Source organism: Porites lutea, chromosome 9, assembly GCF_958299795.1.
Source record: "Porites lutea chromosome 9, jaPorLute2.1, whole genome shotgun sequence".
In the NCBI taxonomy this organism is placed as follows: domain Eukaryota; kingdom Metazoa; phylum Cnidaria; class Anthozoa; order Scleractinia; family Poritidae; genus Porites; species Porites lutea.
Genome location: NC_133209.1, coordinates 28,431,684 through 28,451,704, shown reverse-complemented (window position 1 = coordinate 28,451,704; position 20,021 = coordinate 28,431,684). Strand labels below are relative to the sequence as shown.

General features: G+C 38.2%; 1 protein-coding gene, 1 long non-coding RNA gene and 1 pseudogene across 2 annotated transcripts; 1 reads left to right on the top strand and 2 right to left on the bottom strand.

The window, feature by feature from the left end:
- Nucleotides 1-210: 210 nt before the first annotated feature.
- Nucleotides 211-3,537, top strand: LOC140949136 (uncharacterized; annotated as a pseudogene).
- Nucleotides 3,538-4,987: 1,450 nt separating this feature from the next.
- On the bottom strand, nucleotides 4,988-10,086 carry LOC140947414 (uncharacterized). Its single transcript, XM_073396505.1, has 3 exons — nucleotides 9,531-10,086; nucleotides 9,304-9,375; nucleotides 4,988-7,544 (listed from the first exon to the last, which is right to left on the bottom strand). The coding sequence occupies exons 1-3, from the start codon at nucleotides 9,597-9,599 to the stop codon at nucleotides 6,702-6,704; spliced, it is 984 nt and encodes a 327-aa protein (XP_073252606.1). The 5' UTR covers nucleotides 9,600-10,086; the 3' UTR covers nucleotides 4,988-6,701.
- A 6,250-nt stretch (nucleotides 10,087-16,336) lies between these two features.
- LOC140948355 (uncharacterized) lies at nucleotides 16,337-19,619 on the bottom strand. The gene is made up of 2 exons (XR_012167028.1): nucleotides 18,958-19,619; nucleotides 16,337-16,480 (listed from the first exon to the last, which is right to left on the bottom strand). It is a non-coding gene; the product is annotated as an uncharacterized lncRNA (long non-coding RNA).
- Nucleotides 19,620-20,021: the final 402 nt, after the last annotated feature.

Here is a 20,021-nt window from a genome sequence, read left to right as displayed (position 1 = left end):
GAAGAAGGAACAGATGGAATATTGCTAATTGATGCTAGTAACGCTTTTAACCAAATGAATAGGTGAGCGGCCTTACACAATATCCAGATCATGTGCAAAGAAATGGCGCTCTATGTGATTAACACATATAGAAGCCCATCTAGACTGTTTATTTGTGGGGGAGGTGAAATACTTTCTCGAGAAAGCACCACACAAGAAGATCCGCTAGCGATGCCATGGTATGCACTTAATACATCCATAATGATACAGAATTTGAGGGATCATTGCCCTTTGGTTAAACAGGTGTGGCTTGCAGACGACTCAGCTGGAGGAGGGAGTATAGTGCACTTATACAACTGGTACAGGCAATTGAGTAAGGAAGGACAAAAGTTTGGTTACCTTGTGAATGGGACAAAGAGCTGGCTTATTGTGAAGTCCAGGGAACTAGCGGAGGAAGCAAAGAGGGTGTTTGGAGAGGAAGTCAACATAACGATTGAAGGTCAGCGCCATCTGGGAGCAGTTATTGCCTCGCAAGAATACAAAGATCAGTATTGTGAGGAGAAGGTTCGTGCATGGAAAGAGGAAATCGAACGTCTCTCTGAAATAGCGAAGAGCCAGCCCCATGCGGCGTATATTGCTTTCACAAAAGGTTACAAGTCGAAGTTCACCTACTTCATGCGCACGATTGAATCGTTTGAAGATTAATTATGTCGATCCAATCCAGGAAGTGATTGAAGATTTACTACTCCCTACTTTGTTCGGTCAATCAGAGCCTCTCCCTAACGAGGTGCGCAGACTTGCTACCTTAGCAACCGGTCAAGGGGGTCTAGGCATTCCTGATCTGAAATCCGAGGCACCGCAGCAGTTTGCTGCCTCGAGACTAATAACCACCGCCCACGTAGATTCTATTACATCACAGAGTTCCATCATGGTGCCAGGAGAAAGATCTACGGAGGAGCTAAAGAGGCATCAACAATCACTTAAGAGAGCAAGTGCCAAAGAGAAAATGGATAGCATTGATTCAAGCCTCTCCCCAGGCCTGCTGCGTCTGGTTAATCAATCGAGGGACAAGGGCGCAAGTTCTTGGCTGAATGCGATGCCTCTCGCAGACAAAGGTTTAGCCCTCAACAAGCAAGAGTTCAGAGACTCGCTACGCTTGCGTTATGACTTACCCTTAGTCGATTTACCAAGTCATTGCATATGTGGGGATAAATTCACCGGTAGTCACGCCCTCTCTTGTAAAAAGGGGGGGTTTGTAGCGCAGAGACATGACTGTGTACGGAACTTGTTAACGACATTCATCGACAAGATCTGCAATAATGTCGAAATCAAACCACGCCTTCAACCCCTGGACAACGAGCGATTTCATTTGAGGAGCGCTGTTACAAGTTCTGAGGCAAGGTTGGACATCAAAGCGGGAGGTTTCTGGGCAAGAGGAGTTACGGCATTTTTTGATGTTAGACTTACGCACGTCAACTCCAAGTGTTACCAGAGCAAGCCAACATCGGAAGTGTTCAAAGAGCAAGAAGAAGAGAAGAAGCGCAAGTACCAGCAGCGGTTGTTAGATGTAGAAATGGGTTCGTTTACGCGTTTAGTGTTTGGAACCAATGGCGGAATGGGAAACGAGTGTCAGCGGTTCTTAAAGCATCTCGCAGACAAGATAGCTCAGAAAGACACCGAGCCTTATCACGTTGTAATCACTTGGCTCAGGACACAGATCTCGTTTGAACTCTTAAGATCGGTACATGCATGCGTCAGAGGTTCGCGAACGCCGTTTCGTAGCAAGCTAGAGCAATCATTAGACTGTAAAATAAATGTCGCTAGTGCGGATATCTGAAATACGTGTCTATATGCTTTTTATACTTAGGGCTTTTTATGGACACTGGTTTAGCCGTCATTAGTATAATTCGATTGCAGGATCTTAATATCTCTGCATAATGGAATTCTTAATTTTATAGAATTTTAAACTTTTATTATTAATTATATCTATTTCCTCTTCTTTTATGTAAGGTTAAGTTACTTCTATTTTTTAGAATTTGTAAATGAATAGTTTTTTCTATCTTCACTCATAATATATAGGATTGTTTTTGTTCTCTAATGAAGGACGAGGGATTTCTTTTGTAACGGATCGAATTGTAGATAGTGTTTTTGATGAATTAATTAGATTTTTTGTAACAGTAGGTTGATTGTAAATAGGATTTTAATTGAGGTTTTGTAATAAAGATTCATAATAATAATAATAATAATAATAATAATGATAACGATGATATCAGGATGATGACGAGTGTGGCGGTAATGACTAATGACGATGAGGAGGAGCAAAGGGTCTCCTGAACTCATTTCTTCGTTTAGACAAAATATCTTTTTTTACGGAAACCAACCCTGCATGCAGATATTTCCTATCCTCTTTACGAAGAGGTTTACGGCAACACTATCTGAAAAGGTGACCAATACTCTTCTGGAGTATCCTTAGTAGATGTTGCCAAACAAATTTGGATGAAAGTGAATATCATTGTTATTCAACAAAATCAAATGCTGCCTTGTCGTAAAAAAGAACATTTCAAGGTTTATCTGACTATTGCAGTATTTTAAAAGGCCAGCTCTGGACAATTTTTGTTAGTAGTAGATGGATCAAAATCGATAGAGATAAAAAAAAAATCAATGCCGCTGGTAATGATCAGGGGCACCCAACGACTGTTTTCTGTAAAATATCTGTTAGGAGAAGCAAATATTGCCTAGAATTTTCTAGTACTTGAGAACGGCTAAAAATTTCTAGATGACCGTTCCATTCATGTACAATTTTCGAAGATTAACTTATAAATTCCCTACGATTTCTGAAGTTTTATTTTCACATTTTCATTCCTAAGTTAGGCTATTTTTCATAGAAAAAAGGGAATCTAAAATTATCGCATTCAAAAATGTCGGCGAGAGGAATCAGAAAATGTCTCACTTTCGTAATACCGCGTGGAGCGAAATTTGTGCTGGAGTTTATTTTTGAGTACGTACGAGTCAAATTTCACCTAAAAACGTTTGGGAAAATAATAATCAAGCCCTTGTAATTTCGAAAAGTAATGCTCTTTGGTTGAAATGAGCGCCTAACAAGGTCACTGGGACTCTGTTTGTCACATGTTGGGCAAGCTTCGAAAAGGGACAAAAGCAACACCTCTGCGTCTGCTAGATCGATCACCGTGGGCCTACCCTATGTGTCCGGACTCTCTGGAGCATCTTAGTAGAGTCTTTAGATCACATGGTACCAACACTTGCAACAAACCTTGTAACACCTTAAGGTCCCTGTTGGTACGTCCGACAGACAAGACCTCCCCTGAAAAGAAAACTGGCGTGGTGTACGACATTACATGCAACGGTTGTGGAGAGCACGGCATAGGAGAGACATCTAGGGCTCTGGGGAAGAGACTGGGCGAACACCCGCAAAAACAAACAGCATCCGCAGTCTGGGAACACCAGCCCAAAGCCCAACATGAGATCTACTGGGAGGGGATCAAGATCCTTGACCAGGACACGGGTGACATTAAAAGAAAAACCAGCGTCCAACCCTAAACAGAGATGGGGATTATGAACTTCCTGCGATTTTAAATCATTTGTTGTCACGTGACTAATTCCCGCGACAACATTGAGCGTTTACCGCTGATGAAGACTGTGTGATACAGTCGAAAGCAACAAGATTAAAATCTGAGACCTTGATGCTAGAATTAATTTTGTCAAGTTTGTTTACAAATGTCAACAATGAGATTTCATTGAATTAAGCTTCGGAAACTTTATGATAATGTTAAATGCTTGGGCCTAACTCTAGATGTTTCTTTAACCCTTAAAGTCCCAATAGTGACCAACATCAATTTTCTCTTACCAATATCCATATGTTGCCAAGAGAAATGGTTATGAGAGTTAATAAAATGACCACTAAAAGAATAGCGGCTTGATCTGATCTGTTATCAAATTCTCTCAACTTATTCTTTAAGGAAATGTATGGAGGTCAGTTTGGAGAATTTTTTAGTGGATATCGGGGATTAAAGGGTTAAAGGAGCTGTACCACGAAATTCATTGAAGTTCACTTGGAACTGCCATCAAATTGATTGAAGGAAAAAATAGCAGCTCAGAACATAAAAAGAGGGTACAGTAAAATTCCGAAAAGAAGCCCCTCCATGTATCCAAATATAAGCCCCCCACTCCCCCCCAAAACCGGTAACGCAAAAAAACCCTCCGTTAAATCGCCCCTCCAAATACAAGCCTCCCGGGGGCTTGTACTTGGAAATTTGCCCTCAAATACAAAGTAAAACAAAGCAAAAACGGCAAATTTCCTTCCAACTATAAGGGTAGCCCAATCGATTTTGAAACGCAAATTTCCCTCCGTAGATAAGCCCCTCAAAAAGGGCCTTTCAAAAATATAAGCCCCGGGGCTTATTTTCGGAATTTTACGGTATGTTAAATAGGTGGTTTTCATGCAGTCTCGGGAGACACAAATAACAATGGTGAAATGGACAAATGCTGATGGACAAACAAAACGAGCTAATGAGCGATCTTTTGTTTACTGTCCACCATCATGGCGGCGATGAGGTAACGTGAAAACCACCTATAACACCACAAGTACATCAGAACGCACTGACGAGCAAATTTGTAAAACGGATTGAAATTAAGGTTTTTGAAAACTTGTTAGTGTAACAGCTTTTCAAAATTGAAGCTGTGATTTTGTAATTTACCAGTAATTTCGTCATGAACGTTAAGTTCCATTGCGAATGTTGACGTGTAATTGGTAATAATCGCAAAATACATTAGACAGCCACTTTAAATTGCCAACAATCCTACTTTCTATCTATGAGCTGATAGTCAGCAAGTACTTCAGCGAATCACAAAGTGCAATTTGTAATAACAATCTTATAGAAATGGAGCAAGAGTAAGAAGAAAGACCAGGTAAAAATGTGTGCCAGAAATAACATCACTAAAAGATTTTCCCTCCCAATTCAACCAAGCAAAAATAATTAGACCACAGGTATGAGACCAATCCTTGAGGTTTTTATTATAAAAAATTCCTACCAACAAAAATCTCTTTGTTCAATAATATTGATTTACCTAAACAATATTCACATATGAATTTGCTGTTACAAAATCAATCCTTACCACAATAATTTTCTTTAAGACAAAGAAAATTGAATTTTGTAACAGCAGATACAAAACCCAACATTGTCTTCTATATTAGCATTCACAAGTGAATAAACTCTTCGACCATCCAATGAGTAACGCTATAACACTACCACAACTGAAAACATGTACTAATATGTGCACCTCCATGAACATTAGATTTTTGAGCTCCTCTCTATGAGACACTAAATTTCACGATGAATCCAAAAATGTCACCGTTTATCATTAGACACGTACATTTGACAAACCCAATATTGTACTGTGAAAGAGAATTTAGTAGTCTACTTTAGTACCATACACTAACTAGCATCTTCTTAAAAAAAAACCATCACAAACAACAAATTGCCACACAGGAGAATGAACAACCTGTAAGATTTTCTTCAATTTTTTTGAAAGAAAAATGAAGTACAAATTTAATCATCGATGGTTCGAAGCTCTTAACAAATTCCTCTGTTTAATTTCAAACACTAACTATATCAATAATTAAGGAAATATGAATGAAAGAATGCACGTATATTGTAAATAAAGTGCAATTTCAAAACTCTATTTTTTCATATTTGCTTTTGTAACTTGTCCTTTTTCTTAAAAAATTAATGTATTACACATCAGTCATACGATTTGAATTATTCGTTTTAGAGTAATTTGTAACCACCACAACAAACTAACCTTGTAGTCTAGTATTAAATTGCATCTCACTTAAGAAAGTCAGCTGCTCAAGTTTAGTCAAAAAAATCACCTTCAACCTTCACAAAAGATTTGTGTCTTGGTACCAATGTACAAGAGGTTAGAATATATTGCAAATTAAGTGAAAAATAAAACAGTAACCAATATGTGTAGAAAATCTGTGCAGAAAGCACAACTGACCAATTACCACAAAGCAACTTACAGGTACACTGTTTTCAGTCACCGATTAAGCAACATTGATGACTGACTTAAAGGAGCTATGCCATGACTTTTTGGCATTAATTTCAAATCCTGAAAAACACATTGGAATCAAAGAAAATCCTAGAAATACATCTAAAATATCACTCCTCTTCTACAACATAACTATGAATATGTACTTTTCATGACCAGGATTGAAACAGATTGGGCCAACCTTTTACAAGTTTAACTGCTGTGTTATTGAAAAATCACAAAAAAAATGGATCATGCTTTATTTTCTTTTTCATATTACAGTCGACTCCCAATAATTTGAACCTTCAAGGGAAACAGAAAAAATTTCGAGTTATGGGGAGTTAGAGTTATTGAGGGTAAAATTATATAGAAAATGTTCTGAAAGGAAATGAAAATTGCTTCGAGTTAACGGGAGGTTCGAGTTATAGAGGGTTCTAGTTACCGGGAGTCGACTGTATAATCACTTGATACTTATTTTTCAGAGTTCAAAACATGATGTAAGATGACTGCAAATACTTAGTTGTAATTCTACACATAGCTCAGCTTTGACCAAAAATGTGAAATTTACCCCGACATAGCCCCTTTGAGCTTTAGAAATGTGCACCGGTCTGTGTTTCATATATGTCTTTCGATAATTTCAAAATCTAATGATTTTTTGCATGATAAATACATCCCTAAACTTGTAATAAAGGTGGAGATATTCTTCTGCAGATATGACAGGATGGTTTCTTGCCGTTTTCTAATGGAAATGGACACCAAACCTTGCGCATCATAAAGTTCACCAGGAACACCAAAAATATTCCACCAACTGCATCGACACCATAATGATGATTTGAATAAAGTGCCGCCCATGTTATCCACACAACATGAAACATGGCAAATTTCTCATTAATCCAAGGCCCACTAACTAATATAACAGCAGGCCAAGCCACATGGAGTGACGGAAATGCTCCAAAAGGTAATGGCGATGCAGCATAAATCCCATGAAAAAATGGAAACCCAAGAACCGCATCAAGTCTATGAAATCCAGCCTCATTTGCTGCCGATTTAAGAACTTCTCCACTTGGACTGAAAACCACAGAGTCCACATACCAAGGAGGCGCTGTAGGAAACAGGAACTGAATGACAGTTGCAACTAGATTGACCCATCCAGCGCACCAAAGAAATGGATATACTCCACGAATGTTACGATTGCTCACTACTTTAAAGAATGCAAATATGAATGGTAGACCAAAATGAAACAGATAAGGCATGGCTGCAATACAGTCAAGTACAGGATGGGCAAATTTTGCTAGCATCTGGTGAGGAAAACAATGGAAGACTAACATTTCCATCCATGGTAGAAATGTATGGTTCGGTTTTGTCACTCTTCCAAGTCCAAGAATTGTTCGAAAAAAAGAGTAATTTGAATAGACTATCAGATAACACAGGAATGGGATAGCAGCAATTCCAGTGTCCTTAAATGGAATCTTTTTAATCTTTCTTGGTAGTTCTTCAAACCAAGATGTCACCTCAGCCTATGAAAAAAGATGCAATAATATTATTTCCTGCTGACAAGCAATGACCAGTGGGAAACAGCGTGGCCAAGCAGTTAAAATGCCTTGACCACTCACTAGCTGGATTTATTCTCCAGTCTTAATTTCAAATCCTTGGCCACACTTGTGAAATGGCCAACTGGATAGCCTCTCACCAGTTAGGATTCCTAATTTTGTTATGTTCCATTAGAATTACATGTACAGCTGCATTTGTTTCATTTATTCCCTGAAAAATCCCACAAGGGAGGAGGATAATTAAGTACTTAATTGTTTAAATTTTAAAAGATTGCAATGCTAAGTTTTTTTTAACCCAAAGAATCCTCTCATCACATTTGTAGTGAGGTGGCCTGCAGAAATTGTTGGGAAAGGAAGAGATTGAACTACATGTATCTCCTAGGAATTTTGCATATAACTTTGATTCTTGGGGCATGACGGGTCAGAGTTCGACACATCAGCACAAATAGAAAAGAACAATCAACAAGCATTAGAAAGAAACATGAGTGCTAGCATAGAAACAAATGCAACTGATATATGTAGATATACTAAAAAGAAGGTCTCTTTGGGAAAGGAGGTTAAAAACTATGTGATTACGGTAGATGCCCTGCATTAAAAAGGTACCAAGATGACTTGTAAAAGTTCATTTCTTTTCTGTTAAACATGTTATTGTCAAGAGACATTTTGATTCTTATTTCAATAAAAGTCTACACAATTTTTTATGGAGATATGAGAAAGGATAGATAAGAAAACTTTCTGCATCAGGGTACAAGTTCACTCAGACTTGAACATTTTGTAAAACACTTCGCGACAGTCCAGTGATTAATACTGTGACAGGCGGCACACCTGATCTCCTAAGAAAAACAAACCCAGACTGGATGTGGGCCAACTCCACTTATACCCTGTTATCATGTCCCTATAAAGAGGTTTTACACCAAATGCTCTCATGGATGCCCACAAGCGCAAGTAAACAAGAATGATTAGTTTATTTTAAAGAGAAAAAAATAAACAAGAAAATTTCCTGACCAAAATCAAAGTTCTTGTCGTGTAAACAGTGATATAGCCGTGAGGAATAATGGTTTAAAGATAGCTATAGGTTGATTCACTTTCAAACAGCAAGCATCACCCAATTTATTTTGATCTCTTGAAAATTCGAAAATAAACGACTTCAAATAGTAGTTCACTGTCTCTAAACAATATTTTACAAAAAAAACTGTGGGTAAATATCAAAGTCCATGTTTTCATTTCATTGTTAATGAAAATCGCCTCCAGTTCTGTGCCACCTACCGTTTTCCGCAAGCGACCATGCGTTGCGCAAAACACAACATTGCGAAATTATATGACCTTATGTAGCGACAACGTGATGAATTTTCTAACTCTGCTATTTAAAATTACAACTAGAGCTTGAGACTGAAATAAAATTATTAGGATAGAGAAAACTAACAGCCACAAGTTATCAATTATTCAAGAGAAAGCTGAATAAATTTTACGCATCGTTGACAAATACAAAGGACTTCACAATCGACAAGATACTAACGAATGAATTCGATTGAAATCTAAACCATAAAAAATCTATATCTTGTCCTGTGAAGGCGAGAAACAAACATACATTTGTACAACGTACACTAAAGTGGTCACTACGAATAAAAACGCTGAAAAGTTGTAGCAGATAAACTTCCAGAGTTCAATCGTAAAATCATCTAATGATAAAAACAGTTTCACTCTCTCGCTCTGCGCCCCTCCATACCTGTTTCGTTTCCCAATATAGTTCAAAAGCTTCTTTAAGAGATCTTGCAAAGCGATTCCAGGATATCAAAATCTGCAAATAAAAAAATGCATATACGAGTGAATGGCAAGCTTTGACAAAGGATTTGTATTCAAGCTTATAAGCTTACAACTTTTGAATGAATCTCATGGAGTCACGGAACGTACGAGAAACGAACCAGCGAACACAATACCAAGATAATAGCTTACCCTTCCAGTTTTGTCGTGAATTATTAGATCCTTCTCATTCCTAAAGTGCTTTCCAGTGCGAGAGCTCATCGTTGAGGCCTCTGATGAAGTTGATTCTTGAATCAGCTACTCCGTTGACCACGCGAACTTTAGCGCGCCACTTGACGAACTACACAGATGCAAACCTAACTTCTTGAGAACTCACTGCTATCTTGACATCGCTCCCAATCGTTCTTTCTCGAAAGAAGAAATTGTCTGTCGTTGTTTCCCAAAGAAGCTTACTCGCAACTTTGTATTTGATCAATATTTTCGCTGCAAGGCTGTTGTAGACTGCAAATAAATATGGCGAATTTGAACGGGTGTGTCTGCCGGACGTGCTGTATTTTAAGCCTGCAGATTTCAGTGTAGCTTCTTGAGGAAACGTCTTTTGATAGAAAAAGCGATTCTAAGTTATCCCCTCGAAAAGCAACGGATGCTTTTAAAAGAACAACATGTTTTGATTATGATTAGTGTCGCTTTTCCTCAAACCGCACACCAACTTCTCAGAAGGATGTTGAAGAGAAAGAACCCTAGTTGCATGCTGGGAAAAAAAACCTGAGTTACCATAACGACGCCCAAAGGCCAAAGAGAAACGTCATGCATATTTTTGTTCGTGACAACAACAGTTGGCACATTTTAATTTTTGGAAACTTGGCTAGAGTCGAGTGTATCTGCATTTATTTTCTAGGGAAATACAGAATTATGCTTTCGTATTAGATTAAAACGGCTAACTTCCAAAACAAAGAGAGAAAGAAAGAAAAAAAAAAACAGGAGATGATTACCCCAATCGGCTATCACAGTGATGCAAATTAAGGAGAAAAATTCTCGTAGTCATTCATAGATTGCGGGCAGGGCACATGCACAGCCGCGTGGGTCGTGTGGGTGTGGATAGTATACATGTAATTTTACGCGGCGGCTTTTAAGGATCAAGGGTGTCATAGGACCTTCGAGAAAAAAATCGTGCAAAAAGACGTGTTTTTGTACGTGACTAAACTCGGCGCATACGACGACTGGCTAAGGTGAAGGGGCATGCACACAACTGCGTGCAAAACTGAATACTCGTATGTAGCCGCACAACTGTAAACGAACTTATCTTTCTAACATTTTTATATAAACCAGAAGTAGGATACGATGTAACCAAAATGGCAAAATGACTGATAAACCATAATGGTTTGCTGCCAGTATTTATCATTTCTCACGACTAGTCAATGTCAACACACCTATAAGATTTAGGTAGGTAGGTAGGTATTTTATTTATCTACACGGATGAGTACAAGACTCGTTTAAAAGTGAACGTGCCAAATTACTATAAATCCAAAAGATATCAAAACGGAAAAAAAAAGATTTGTTCTCGAGGGTTTCGAAAGAGAGCTTTCATGTGACCAACATCCCTCGTGATCACACAACGTTGGCCCAACGTTGGTTTTAAAGTGCTATTTTAACCTTTGGCCTTCATCTGTGTACTTGAAAAACCAATAAAAATAGCAACAGAAACGACAAACATGAGGTGTTAAGTTCCTTTCCGGAGGACCTCGATCACAGTTTTACCACAGGCAGCCCAAGCTCGTACCATCCTGACCACAGGTGACGCAAACATACTATGCGAGTTGGGAATCTGGGTACTAGAATTCAATAATGGCGTTTGTATTGAATACGAAACATGCTTAGCAGAGGTTTGTGATTATTTCTGCAAGAAAGTAATGATCTTTCAATTAAGAAGAAGAAATAAAGTTTGAAATAAAGTGTTACCGTAAATTACCATACACTACCGGATTTGGTAGTGTGTGCGTCGTTTTTTTTTTGTTTCGCCGAATCTTAATTATATCTGTTTTTGAAGCCCTCTTTTAATAACAACCTCTTCCCCATGGCGCTTTTCTCTAGCGCTCTAGGGTCAGTACTCCCGTATAATAACCCATACTGGGAAGCTCCACCCGAAAGGCAATCCGGTACTTGGATGCTCGGCACCTGAAGCCCTTTCGGACATCATGACCCTCTATAGCCAAAAAAATCCCCTTTCACACAGTAGTAGAACTTAGTATCCCGTTAAACATCTGTAAATACACAGTTATTTCCCTTTCCTTTCATATTTGACCTCAATTTGTGAAATCCCTTCCCCTTCATGTACCTGAAGCCTTAAAAGGTTACCCCTTTTTGGCGGAGCCTCGCTGGTAGGCCATTATAGTGAATGCACCCGGGGTCATAACGTCGTTTTCTTCATACAACTCTATGCATGAGGGAAAGAGCTTGGGAGCTGGGGGTAGGTACTTCATATATGATTCCTATAGTGTACCCATATATACCGAGCTGGGGTTAAAGGGACGGAGGGAAAGCTTGATCGCAGGCCAGGGGGGGGCCCACGACTCCAATAGCGTTCGGTACTTGTTTCGTGTACCTATGATCCACCGATTTATGACATCACATCCGTTTGCAGAGTTGCTGGTCTTTTTTCGCGCGAAGCACCAAGATGGACGCCCGATGCCATTTGGTTTTCTCGTTATTTTTACCCACAGGCTAACGGAATTATGTATCTTGAATGCCGAGAATGTTGAGAAGGTATCTAGCCGGCCTTTCAAGCAAATTTCATGACCAAACAAAGAAGTTTTAGTATTATTTTAACGATAAATAACATGCAACTGCGGGGAATGTCATGGCGAGTCTTGAGATGTTTTAAAACGAGTGTCGTTAACGTTTTGCGGCTTTTGCGGCGTCTGATTTAGAGAAGTCATCAAACAAAATATAATTTCCTGAGCGGAATAGAATGGAAAAAACGCCGATGGCCACAGTTTAAAGTGTTTACCGCTGGAAGGTTGTTATCACGCCCCGTAAAGTTGCAAAAACTTCTACTCAACTGCATGGTTTTGAGGGATGTCATGGCGAGTCTTTCGCTCTTTGTAATCGAGCGTCACTCAAGAGTTTGGCTTTTGCGGCTTCTGATTCATCGAAGTCATCAATCAAAATTGCCTATCCTGAGCGGAATGGAAAGGGCAAAACGCCGGTGGTCATAGTTTAAAGTGTCAACTGCTTGAAGGCGTTATCACTGGACGTAAAGTTGCTGAAAGCTCTACGCAACTGTCCTGTCATGGCGAGTCTTTCGCTGTTTCAAAACGAGTGTCCGCTCAAAGGGTTGGCTGTTGTAGCTTCTGATTTACCGAGATTGTCAAACAAAATAGCCTGTCCTGAGTGGAATAGATTGGAGAAAAAGCTGATAGTCACAGTTTAAAGTGTTGATTGCTGGAAGGCTTTATCACTCGTCGTAAAGTTGCTCAAAGCTCTTCACTGTACGGTTTGAGCAATGTAATGGTGAGTCTTTCTGTCACTCAAGATTTTAGCTTTTGCATCTTCTGATTCACCGAAGTCATCAATCAAAATACCCTATCCTGAGCGAAGTACCGTGGAGAAAAAGCCTATGGTCACAGTTACAGTGTTAACAGCTGGAAGGCTTTGCCAGTTGACGTAAAGTTGCTGAAAGCTCTACTCAACTGATTTCGAAACGGTCACATGTTGCGAGCTTCTGGAAGGTTAGTGTTGGATTTTTAGCATTTAAAGATTTTTTAGCCTTTGAAGATTTATGTTTAGAACAAGAGTTAAGCCCAAAAGTAGTCCAATTTGTCATTATCTGAGAGAAATCAAGAAAGTTTGTGCCCTTCCTTTTTTTCTAAGCTTGCAAGTGTAACATACATGAAAAGAAACCCTTATGCACTACTAGTCATATTGTGAAAATGACTAGTTTGAAATTACCCCTTATCTTAACTGATAACTACAACACTTATTTAACAATGAATCGCTCCCGAACATGTGTTGATTGGTTCTTGACCTTTAAAGCAAAAAAAAAAAAACATACTACGACTTACAGTGATTATAGTTATAAAATTAATTAGTAAAGTAAAAAAGAGTGAAATTTATAAAGTGAAAAAACAAACTGCTGGTTTAACTGTTTTATTAGAGGTTTGAAGTTCTGGAGGGATCACTAGAGGTGTAATATGAGACTCAATAAGAGGTCTAGTTACTTTAGAACACGTTAGAAGAAATGTGTAAGTTTTTCCTGCAGCAAAACACATATTTTGGCTTGGTAATTATTACTTGTATTTCTTGATGTAAATTGCATTTTATGAATTATTAATAAGTTTCAGTTAGGGTCATTCATAATGCTGTACTGCACCTTATTTTATTTGACGATTATCTAAGGTATAAAAAATGAATTTTGTGTATTTTTAAAGACTTGAATATAAACTTACTTTTGAATTTATAAACAATATATATTTAAAACCTACACTGTAAGTCTGGTTGTCAGTGTAGCCTGTTGCAGACATAATCTATTGCCAGTTAGTAACATCTGCAAAGCCGTGCCAATATTCTGGGCTCCCAATCCCAATGTGTTTCGATATTCCCTTCAATAATGGTATTTTTAACAGGCCAATCATAGCACATATGCAAGTGCTAGTTTACAGGTGGGCCAGGGGGTGCCCACAACCAGGATTTCAGTGCTGTCTCACAGGGGGACTTAACCAGAAGTTTAGTTCTGTCTGTTGCACAGGCTAGTCCTCAGGGCATTAATGTTTAAATTATGTAATTTATTTTGCTTAGCTGGGAAGACAAAAATAGATGACAGAAGAGCACAAACAAGAAAATATCAAGAAGTATTAAAAAGTATATCTACCACACAACTCGTAAAGAGAGATAAAAGTCAATGAGGACAAAGATGTTAATAAATGGTGAGTACAACTCACTGTCAAATATTAAAGTTGAAAGGAAGGAAGAATGCTGACATTTCAAGGGGTACACTTTTCTGGTTTACAGAAAATCTGCAGCAACAGAAGACACTGAAATCATGTTGAGCTGGTTCAGGATGTCAATTCTGTTTCGATGGAATCCTCTGACAGTGTCTAGGCCAGTGTACAGTAGTGTGCTTCGAAGCTGGTCCTTGGTAAGACATTTCCTGACTTTACATGCCAACTCTCTTTCAAGGACCTCAAGGATAAGTGTCTGTTTCCCTGACATTCACTTTCTTGTCAGGGATCAGCAGTATTTAACTAGACAACTGTGTTAACTGTAGTTTTTTTGGTAAGACTTAAAAAACTTCACAGGAAAGACTGAAACTAATGATCTTGCACTAGGAAGCTTTGAAGAAATCAAGGCTTCTAAGGGGGAAGGGGGTGTGCAGCACTGTCTGCTGCACATATTTCCCTCGGAGATAAGAAGGCAAACACCCTAGATGCAACTATAGGAAACCAAACTAAGCTTGAATTTCATAGAGAGTATTCAATCACGTGGCTTGCATCTATGCAAATTTCTTGGAACAAAAGAAATCATTTGCATAAGAAAAGAGTTCAACTCCCACAGGATTAGTTTGGGACACCAACATGGCTGCCGTGACGTCATGTGCATACTCTCTATACTTTAATCAGTTTCACATGTTTAGTTTCCATCCCTAAGCATTCTGTTCCTCCTGTGGAAAGGAGTTGGTGGTAGTGTTATGACAATTTCATCCCTTAGTGTTCTTCATCCTTCAATTAATCAGTTAGAGTAAAGGATTGTTAATATGATCCTGATTAGGAGCAGAAAGCTTTCTATTAAAGGCACCATGGTCTAGAGGACTAAATGTAAATTCCCTATCTGACCTCACTGACATGGAGAAACAAAAAAGGGATGGGCTGACACCCAGCATAGTGATGTGCAGTATTAAGCTCAACAAGGATACAGGAAAAATCCACAACTAAGAAACTGGTTTTTAAGAACCTGTCAGGCTAATTTTCCAGCTAGGCTGTCTTTATAAAAGAGCACTCAAATTTGAAACAGGTTATTAATCATAACCATTACAATTTCCTCAAATTTGATTGGTGCATTAACTGCTTTATTTTTCTTTAATCATTGTGTATGGTTGTAATCAGACAGTTGGCTGTAGTCAGACAGTTGCCTGTAATCAGACAATTACATTAGCCAATCATTTTAAGTGCACTGAGCTAAATCCACCAATCACAGAAGTTATTACAATAACCATAGCAACAATCACTTACCCAAACAAACTGGGGATTAATCCAAAATGGATGAATATGCAACATATAGGCAGTGTCTCCCCCAGTAATATTTTCCCTTATTTTGGACATTTAGTATGAACAAATGCTATTTCTCCAAAAAGGAATGCATATATTTCCTTGGAAATTGTAACGGTTACAGGACTTTGTTTTGTCCAATTCAATCTGTAATCATACTCATGATTAAACAAATCCGACTCCTGCTTCGTGGTTGTCCAATTTTGTAACGTGTATGATTACAGACCGAATTGGACTCCACTCAGCCCTATTACCATTATTTATAAAATCTCTAAGAAAAAACTTCTGCACAGTGTACACTTGGGAAAGTAAGATAAGTCAACATACAGGGTCCTCTTTTGAGACATAGGTGTCCAATAATATTTATCATTTAATACTCCGACTGCAATGCAATGGTATACAGGTTTTACATATACTAAGGAAAGAGCTGAATGCCACTAAATACTTTGAGCTCAAAGTTACAAAGTTTTTTTTTTTTTTCAGAAAATAAGGACCTATTTGAGACTGAATCTAAATAGCCTAAATCTGTGCTAATTGGTTTTTATGTAAAAACCTGACTTGTTTAGGCTAACTTGGAAAAATACAGATTCTTAGTTGCAGGTTTTTACTAGTAACTAAATTTGATGGGAAAAGGATTATCAAAAATTAACATAGCGAGATGAGCTTATTTACAACTCCATCTTTCAGACCTGCAATTTATTTAAGGCTGTCTTATAAAGGAACAACAAGAACAGCATGTGCTTTTTGTCAGCTTTAATGAATTCCAGACTATTTAAATGATCTGTTTAGAAAATCCTCTTAACAGATGGAATAGTAAAATGTGAATTAATAAATCATTTCATCAAACTGTCTTCTGCTTTCCTCTTGCCAAACCATCTTTCCCTACAGAGGAGCAAAGGTTGTAGCAAATATCAGAAAAATAAAAAAAAGACAAGAGGCTACACCTGAAACCCCTCTTTACTGTTACTTTAACACCAAAGGAAGAAGGTTGTAGTACTTCTATACAGGTATGTGCCATGGAATAGGAGGTGGGTTTTGAGATGATTAGTCTTTATGGTACACTACTTGGCTTGGCTTTCTGATCCTTTGGTAGGGTTCCTTTGTAAAATTATACTAGCTCATCGTCAGTACATAAACTTCAGGGATTTCAAAATGTTTTAAAGTATCTGGAGGCTGGGGGTGGGGGGGGGGACTACAGAATTGCTGGCAACATACAATCAAGTAGCTGATGGAACTCCAGTGGTCACCAGCTTGTTTTGAAACCACTGAAACCTCTGTTTAAAACTGAAGATACATTGATGGGATCAAGATATGAACTTGAGCCTAGAGCTACTGAACAATAAAAAATACTCTTTTTATGCAAATCAAGCTGTTTGAAGATTGAAATAGGAGTGTAAACACTTTTTGACACAAAAACGATGTTTATAATTATCTACATTTACCCAATATTTCCTAGACCTTCACTTGTTGGGGGATTGTGTGTTAAAACAACTCGGAACATTGCATTGAAAGCCTGTTGTCAAGGATACAACTAAGAAGAGATGGTATTTACAACATATCTAGACTGTATTTTTCAGTAGATACTGGAAAAGAATCAAGAATGCATTGTGAATCCAAGCATTAAGATTTTGAGCCAAATACAGGGTCAAAAGACATTAGTCAATAAAAAGGAATGTGGATATTTTTTGGGAAAAAGGAAATCAATACAGCTTGAATGTCTCAGGGCTGGTTTGCATGTTTCTAAAATCCATACATGTAATTTATTGATAATATTTTGATGTTTCTTTTTTTAGAACAATAATATCATTGATCAATCAAATAAAGTAGGTGAATAAAAGTTCAGTATTTCCTTTAACACTAGAAGAAAAACTGTTGTATACATACTAATAATTTATACACAGCTGTATATCGTTATTATGGTGGTTCAATTTTATCCCTGGATAATTTTACTTTCCTTTGTGTCATACTCATTATCATACATTTTCATAACCCAGAAAACAGGAAAAATTTAAATTGAAGTATAAAGAAAAAAATAAATATACCGTCCATGTATGGCCAAAAGAAAAAAAAAATGATCACTGGTTCACTCAAAGCTGCACTGGGTGACTGTTTCTCCTAAAATGGTTTGAACTCTCTGTTGGATACTCCCTTTTGCCCCACCAGCTACAGGTACATACCCCTCCCCCCTCCCCCCTCAGGCATGCCATTCAACATAGATACTGTACTAAAAGAAGACCACTGTCAACCTTATTGAAAAGTTACCGAGTAAAAACATTGTTACTAGGAAAAAGAAAAACCATTCTACTGAAGTGAATTATTGCAGTATCCTTCAAATTTTGGTTCCATTGCTTACATGTATTGTTTCTAGTAACAAAAAGTGCAAGTCTTTAGATGAAAGTTTCACGTTACAGAACAAAAACTATCCTTTCTTTTTCCAGGGAGGCCGTTTTCTCCCAACAACTCCCTACCAGGTAGAAATTTCATTCAAGTTTCATATTACATACTTTTTGTCTGTTTTGGCCATGAAGACCCTCTCTCCTTACAACTTTTAAGGATCCTAGAATCAAACAATGCAAATATCCCTTATGCACAACTGTCTTACAATATAGATTTTTATGCTCAGCAAGGGAAAATTGGCAAAAAAGTATACTTCCAGTCCTTCACACATAATTGAACTGTCTATCCCCTACTACACAGAGAGAAATAACTGGCAATGTAATTTTGCTTATCTGTGCAAATTAAGTTTGCTGTCATTAAGTTTCACAATCCCCCATAAGCAACCATGCAGTCTGTCTGGAGGTGTGCTGTTACCACCCCTGAAATCCCCTTAGCAAAACCCTTGCATGCCTCCCTCTAAAACAATAAATTATGATCACAGCAGTTGCAGGCATGTGGTATCTTTCTGGTATACTATCGTACTCAAAAGAGACTACTAGTAATAATAATTGATCAGCAAGATTATTGTTTTGGTTATGATATTGTTCTTCTTGGCTGTAGCCCCTCTTAATATCTTCACCTCTCTTGGGGCACCACCTCCCAAAGCAAACGACCTATTCTCTGTCACATTTTTTCTATTTTATGTGTTTCTTACTCAATAAAATACAGTTTTAGAGATCCGGTAGAAAGTGCTGTGAGAAAAAGGGTAGTTCTTTAGGATGTTTTACTGCCCTTTCCTAATAGTACCACCTGTTCTTTGAGAATTCCTCTTTCATCAACCATTTAAAAAATTTGATATCTAATTCTCTTAACAAAAGCTCACGCTCTAACATTGAATAACTCTAATATTTCTTTACTCTACGTTCCTTGTAATTCTCTCACGTGCACTAAAAGAAAAATCCTGGATCAGCAAACCTACTAACCTTAACTATGCGACACCATGCCAGAGGGTGTTCGAACAGTAGAAGACCGAGCCCCTGCAAAAACTTTACGTCGAGTGGCAAAGCCTTCCAGCTGTTAACACTTTAAACTGTGACCACAAGCTTTTTCCCCACGGTATTTAGCTCAGGATAGGCAATTTTGATTGACGACTTCGATGAATCGGAAGCCGCAAAAGCCAAACTCTTGAGTGACGCACGATTACAAACAGCAAAAGACTCGCCATGACATTCCTCAAAACCGTGCAGTTGAGTGGAAGTTTCTGCAACTTTACGGGGCGTGATAACAACCTTCCAGCGGTGAACACTTTAAACTGTGGCCATCGGCGTTTTTTCCATTCTATTCCGCTCAGGAAATTATATTTTGATTGATGAATTCTCTAAATCAGAGGCCGCAAAAGCCGCAAAACGTTAACGACACTCGTTTTGAAACATCGCAAGACTCGCCATGACATTCCTCGCAGCTGCATGATATTTATCGTTAAAATAATACTAAAACTTCTTTGTTTGGTCATGACATTTGCTTGAAAGGCCGGCTAGATACCTTTTCAACATTCTCGGTATTCAAGATACATAATTCCGTTAGCCTTTGGGTTAAAATAACGAAGAAACCAAATAGCACTGGGCGTCCATCTTTGTGCCTCGCGCGAAAACAGAGGAGCAACTCTGAAACCGGATGTGATGTCATAAATCGGTGGATCATAGGTACACGAAATTTCGCTAAGTCGTGGGCCCCCCCCTGTCGCAGGCTCATATGCCATATTTTGGCTGCATTGTCCTCGATGGACAACGGGGGGTTGTCGTGGAGGTAATGATGAAATTGCACTAGCGTCGAAAAATGTCGCATCGATTCTGTATCATTCTGATTAATTAGTTATATTTTGTCAGGAAAAGCGTATTTTTGTCGCAAGGCGAGGAAATTGTTCGTGTCAGAACCATAAGAACCATATCATAGAGAGTAAAAAAGGAAGAAACTTTTACGACACGTTTTAACCTAAATGTCTCGCATAATTTTGACCAAGAGAGGTTTCATACTCTGATCTTGTTTT

What these genes read in the sequence shown, in the direction of transcription:
- LOC140947414 (XM_073396505.1), bottom strand. Translation starts at nt 9,599, where the DNA reads ATGAGCTCTCGCACTGGAAAGCACTTTAGGAATGAGAAGGATCTAATA. An exon ending in TTCACGACAAAACTGGAAGG is followed by an intron (nt 9,376 to 9,530) that starts GTAAGCTATTAT and finishes TTTTATTTGCAG; the next exon opens with ATTTTGATATCCTGGAATCG. An exon ending in TATATTGGGAAACGAAACAG is followed by an intron (nt 7,545 to 9,303) that starts GTATGGAGGGGC and finishes CTTTTTTCATAG; the next exon opens with GCTGAGGTGACATCTTGGTT.